The sequence below is a fragment of the Akebia trifoliata genome, chromosome 11 (genome assembly GCF_017979445.1).
Source record: "Akebia trifoliata isolate Shusen 1 chromosome 11, ASM1797944v1, whole genome shotgun sequence".
NCBI classification, from domain to species: domain Eukaryota; kingdom Viridiplantae; phylum Streptophyta; class Magnoliopsida; order Ranunculales; family Lardizabalaceae; genus Akebia; species Akebia trifoliata.
The window spans coordinates 4,680,586-4,686,762 of NC_141385.1; the positions used below are offsets into that span (position 1 = coordinate 4,680,586).

The 6,177-nt window shown below is 32.2% G+C and overlaps 1 protein-coding gene across 1 annotated transcript; it reads left to right on the forward strand.

Annotated features, from left to right (window-relative positions):
* The first annotated feature begins 592 nt into the window (after positions 1 to 592).
* Positions 593 to 3,295, forward strand: LOC147390486 (nudix hydrolase 15, mitochondrial-like). Its single transcript, XM_086460245.1, has 4 exons — positions 593 to 1,030; positions 1,129 to 1,271; positions 2,696 to 2,815; positions 2,913 to 3,295. Exons 1-4 carry the CDS (start codon positions 622 to 624, stop codon positions 3,135 to 3,137), a joined length of 897 nt encoding a protein of 298 aa, XP_086316371.1. The 5' UTR covers positions 593 to 621; the 3' UTR covers positions 3,138 to 3,295.
* The last annotated feature ends 2,882 nt before the right edge of the window (positions 3,296 to 6,177 follow it).

The following is a 6,177-nucleotide window of genomic DNA, read 5'->3' on the forward strand; positions in this document are numbered from 1 at the left end:
AACTTTTTCTTATAACACACTTACCTTCTGAAAGAGAAGGATTGTTTACAGGGTGAATCTTCATTTCGTGCATTGAATACGACGAAGTTCTAGTTTTGATACATTGTTCATTTTGATTCACAAAACATGCTTACTAACAATTTTACCTTATTAACAATCTCACTGTTAATTTATCAACGAATTCGTTGATTATAAAAATGACAAATTTATTAAAAAATCATGTTTTGAAAATTAAAATAAACAGTGCACCAAATTTGAAATTACATAAATTGCACATGATTTTAAGAAAATCTTTCATATATATTAAATTGAGTGCTGATTTTGTAACTCAACCTAACAGGATAACTCAAAAATTCACTAATGTGACAGGTGCAAGGACAATGGATTTTTCTTTTAGGATACACAATTATACATATTTTATGAAGATGTGCAGTTGTGTATCCTGAGAGTCAGTTGGGTATTTTTTGAGTTAGCCTGACAGGCTGAGTTACAAAATCAACATTCTATTAAATTTGGTGTTATATGTAAGGGTTAGTGTGTCAATAGAAGATCTAAAAGAAACACACCAAAGCCGATTTAGATTTAAGATTTAAACCTCGAAATACAAAACTACCAAATGTCATGAGATTCAATTACTCTGTCCTCTCAACTATTCTAAAAAGAAGGATATTAATGGCGGCAACCCCTTCATCTCCAACTCCCAATCCTCTCTCTAACCTCATGAATTCGAATTCGACCTTCGATGGTGGATCCCAAAGACTCAAAAACTTAGCTCAACAGCTACGCCTCTACAAACCTCCTCCCACCTTTGACGACAATACCAACGACGAGATCGAAGAACAGAGAAGAGAAGAAAGTGGAGGAAAAGTTGTTTCTCAAGTGGGTTTTGCAGAATCTGCAACCCCAATTTCTCACCCAGAAAGATTCAAACCTAAAAAAGCTGCCGTTCTCGTTTGCCTCTTTGAAGATGATGATGGGGATCTACGTGTCATCCTTACTAAACGATCTTCAAGACTCTCTACCCACTCAGGTTGTTAAGATGATTCGATTAATTGATAGATAAAAAAAAACCTTGTTTTGGGTTTTTTTGGTTGAATTTTGATAAATGAAGTTGAGTTCATGGTGTAGGTGAGGTTTCTCTGCCTGGAGGAAAGACAGAGGAGGGAGACGTTAATGATGCCGATACAGCGACGAGGGAAGCTAAGGAAGAGATTGGGTTAGACCCTTCGCTTGTCAATGTTGTCACAGTTCTTGAACCCTTCTTGTCTAAGGTATTTTATAGAAAAAATTGGATTTTTGTTGATTTTTTGTTCTAAGTTTTCTTCATAAAATGTATTTGACTTTTCATAATTTGGGAGGGATTTTATTTAAAGAAAGTTTGCTTATTTCTTATAACACTATATGGATCTTGAATCTTGATACTGAAAAAAATGTAATTTTCAATGAAACTAAGGGAGAAGCTTTTTCCCCAAATTGGGGTCATGAGTTACTCCCTCTTTGATCGGATTTATGAACTTTCAATTATCAATTGTAGCAAAAAACTGATGTTGAAAAGCCCACATTTGACCTCCATTGTAACAAATTGTTCTGTTGTCAAACCTGTAATGAGAATAAAATGTGGTGATTAAGAGGCTGGAAGATAAAGTAATTGGTAGGAGGTGAATTTTATAGAAAAGTGTTCTTGAAGAAATGGTTTGTTCTAAAGAGGTGAATGAATGGGAGATCGAATCTGAACCAAAATGAAGATTGAAAAGGGTGAGCTGAGATATAAAAAAGTTCATGATCATATTTGGGTCCTTCCAATGTCACTGAATCCAGATCGAGAATAAAAAGTGAATTTTATTGATGAGGTTTTAGTATGTTAGGGAAGTTATTGTTATCAATTTTATTTTGTTTTATCTGTTCGAGTTATTTTTCGAGCCCTTGGAATCCATTTGGTTCTATAGGGGGTTTCTCTTGAAGATAGTAATCATGTTTGTTTTTATTTAATACAATTCATTTGCTTGCTAAGCAAAAAAAGAAAAAAGAATTGTATCGGAAATCAGAGTTTACTGAACACAGATTTATTCATTAAGAAGCTCTAGGGACTTTGTGGGTACTGGGTAGAGATCCTGGGTATGCATAGTTGAGTGATTTCTCTTACATAATAGGTGACCTCTATATAGACAGGAGGCACACTGAAGGTCACACGTCAATGTGGAAACATTTACCTCACCCAAACAGTTTTGAGTATCACATTGTAGAGAATATAGAGAAGATTGGCGTGTTTTTGGCACAAGTGATGGGTACAAATGGGGATCCTTGTTCTATCCCAACCTGTTTTTTTATAAATTCCTAACACACATAAGATGTTTTATGAGGTCACCTTCGACCTTGGTTCTTATCCCCTTAGTAGCCCACATCCATGATTTTTTTCCAGCCTTTTAATGCCTCTTGGGCATACTGAGGTGTTATATTAGTACTTCATCTCACAATCTTCCTCAACCCACCCATAGTACAGATAGAAACTGGAAATGCCATTTTTGCCTTGTACCATGATATGGGATAAAACACAATTCATTTCCCATTTAATTGAGAATAAAAATATGCCTAAAACTGATTGCAGGTTCACTCAAATTTAATTTGCATAACTGCTAAACAATGCAGTATTAATTTTCTTTTTCTGGTTTAGAATTTGGGTTCGTTTTCTTTGCAGCACCTTCTGAGAGTAGTTCCTGTGATCGGCATACTTTCCAATAAACAATTGTTTAAACCTGTCCCAAATGCTGCCGAAGTTGAAGCAATATTTGATGCTCCCTTGGAAATGTTTCTTAAGGTGCTTCTCTATTACTCTTTTTCTCTCTCTCCTTCGGTTGAATTTTCTTGATGGAAGCTCTCTTTTTATGGGCTTTGATTTCATTTTGATGATTCAGGATGAAAACAGGAGATCAGAAGAGAGAGAATGGATGGGTCATGAATATTTGATCCATTACTTTGATTATAAAATGGAGAGTAAGGAGTTTACGATATGGGGTTTAACTGCTGGGATCTTGATTCGGGCTGCATCTGTTGTGTATGAGCGACCGCCAGATTTTGTGGAGCAGAAACCTAATTTCTGGCATCCTAAACATGTTACTAAAGATACCACCATGCCTTGAATTTAAAAGCCATTTTCTTGGATTGTATATTGTGTTGTTTCATTTAGTTGATTAGATCTATCACAACTTGTATTGGTTAGGTTAGTAATTTATTCAAGAACCATGATGTGATGCATAAAACATCAGCACTTGAGTTAAATTAGACAATTTTTTGCTCATACCATGCTTTCCCCTACCATAAATTCTATCTACAACATCTTCCTAGTGTTGGTGTGAGTTAAATCAAGGATTATGTCTGACATCGTTGATGTTCCCATCAAAACCAGAGACTAGCCAAGTCATGCAAGTCCAGTGTATATTTACCGGTCCTTAAATGTCCAGGGTAGCCTTGACAACCACAAAGATAATCAATCAGGTTGGGAAACTCCCATCTAATGCTAAGATCCAAAGCAAGTCCCCCATTGTTAGGTAGTAGGGGTGTAACTTGGTCCGGTTCAAATCGAGAACCAAACCAAACCGATAACTTTGGGGTGGTTTGGTTTGGTTTGGAAAAGTTGCGGTTCGGTTTGGGTTAAGAAAATGGAGAATCAGTCAATTTGATTCGATTCTCGGATCAAGTTTGTATAGAACCAATCCAAATATAGAGATCTGAACCCTTGTGCAATAAATAAGTATATATGTATATAATAATCATTATGAATTATTTTAGGAGTTTGAAGATAAATTAATGATCTTTTATGGATAAATTACTGATTTTTTATGAATATATTAGTGATTTATTGTGACGCCCCAAAATCCAAGTCCAAGACCCAACTCATAGCCCGTGAATCAGGATGTAAATTTGAATATTGAATATCAGAAAATTATAAATTATTTAACATATATAAAAAAATATTTGTGATTTTGGTAAAAAGGAATTTCACAGTTAACACTTAAAAACTTTTTATAATAGTCAATACTAGAAATAAATAACAGTAATTCAAAATGTATGATTTTATTAGATTATCGAGACACCTTGGTATGGTGCATTCTAATCGTTAGATTCTCAACTCAATCTATTTTTCATAAGAAATATAATAGTTACAAGTTACAAAAGAAAATATGAGAGAAAATTTTAGAAAAAGTCACTAAATGTGTATTGTCCTATTGTGGACATAACAAACCCATTTTAAAGAAATGGTTGTTGCATATTAGTATTTCCATGAACAGTCTAAATGATTTGAAAGCTAACACACAAACCTAAAAGTTTTGTGTTTTGACTATTTCTAGAAAAAAAATTCAAAAAAAAAAAAATGAGCTGAAACAGAATCCATTTGCAAAGACAACATAATTTCAATTTCATTAGTTTATTTAAAAAAAACATATAAAATTTAATACTTATCCGATTTCTATGATTTTGCCAATTTTAGAAATATATTTTAGACCTCAATCAAATCACAATGGTGGAATATTCAAAAATTAATAATTTATTAGATAAAATATAAACAAGATTTAATCTGCTTAATACTCAAAACAAAAAAATAATCAATCATTACTTTAATTAATTATTCAAAGAAATTAATAAAACAACTAAAACATTCCTCGGAGATAATTCATCACATAGGGTTCAGAAAATAAATACAAATAAATCCCCACATGATTTATTATTTTGCATAATTTATTTCCAGACAACAAGTTTGAAATAAGAAAATTATATAAATGCATTTTTCTAGAATCCAACTAAAACATGTCCTTGGAATGAGCATCCGTAAATTTTGAATAAACAACATGAGAAAAATCTCTATAGGTACTACCATACTCATCCATGATTTAATCAAGATAATAATTATATCGAGTAAATGAAGAATATTATAAATTTTCTATTATCCAACTAATATAAAAAATTAAATAAATAAAAAAAGTATATCATGCAAAGGTCTCATTCACATAATATGAGGCATACACGCACTATGTCATACACCCACGTAACATGGGGTCTTCCGCGGGTATTCTGACTCCTTCCTCAATCAAGGTTTTTACCAATCCATTATGCCATGTAATAATATCATTTTTCAAACATCATTGTCATTATCCATGCATTATTTATAAATTCTTTTATCATAAATGATATATAAAAAAAATTCAACATTTATTTAACATCAAGAAAAGATGAATAAGAAACTTTAAAAAAAAAACAAGATACTATCATTATAACGAAAGATCAAGACAAAGTATAAGTGTGCACCTACATAATATTTTGGTCTGGAAATGAAATACATTTTAGACATTTATTAAACAAAGAACTTTCATGTTTCGTCTTAAGGCAAATGACTTTAGCAAATAAAAGTTGTAGGGACTTCACCGATGGTGTTTTTCTAACAATAATGGTGTTTCTCTATTTGAGGAGACCTCTAGGATTTTTAAAACTTAAAATTTTATTTTTTTGATCCCTAAATAGTAGTATAGGTTCCCAACAAACTGGTGTAGTCTTGATCTTATAGTTTGCACCCATTTAAGTTAAAATACTTCATACCTCATCATGGTCATTGATTTTTGAACCACATGAAAATACCTTAGAGTTTAATGTAATCAACTAATAATATTAAATCACATTACATTTTGGATGAAATGAAATAAGATTTTGTACAATAGGGAAGCGACATGTGGTATAATAGAGTTTTATAAATTCAAAATTCTCAAATGTATAAGACAAGCATCAATTAATCACCCATTTTCTCTCCCATAATCCAACAATAATTTAAAATTCAAAAAGAATACATTAAGGCACCCTTATAACTTTGAAAATTTTCAGAAAAACCCCTCCTCATTAAGGGTGCACATTGGATTGGGTAAATCCAAGAACCGAACCAATCCAAAGCCTTTTGAATTGGATTGGTTTGGATTGAGCATGGTTTGGTTCGGGTGTGGATTGTATATAATTAAATCTGATTGATTTAGTTCAATTCCGAATTAAGGGTATAATAGAACCGAACCAATCCGAGAACTGAACTAATCCGAAGTATATATATATATATATTTAAAAATAAAACCCTTTCTAACTTCGTTCTTCTATTATATATTTCTCTCTTCTTCAACTTCATCTCATCTATTTTTTTTCTAA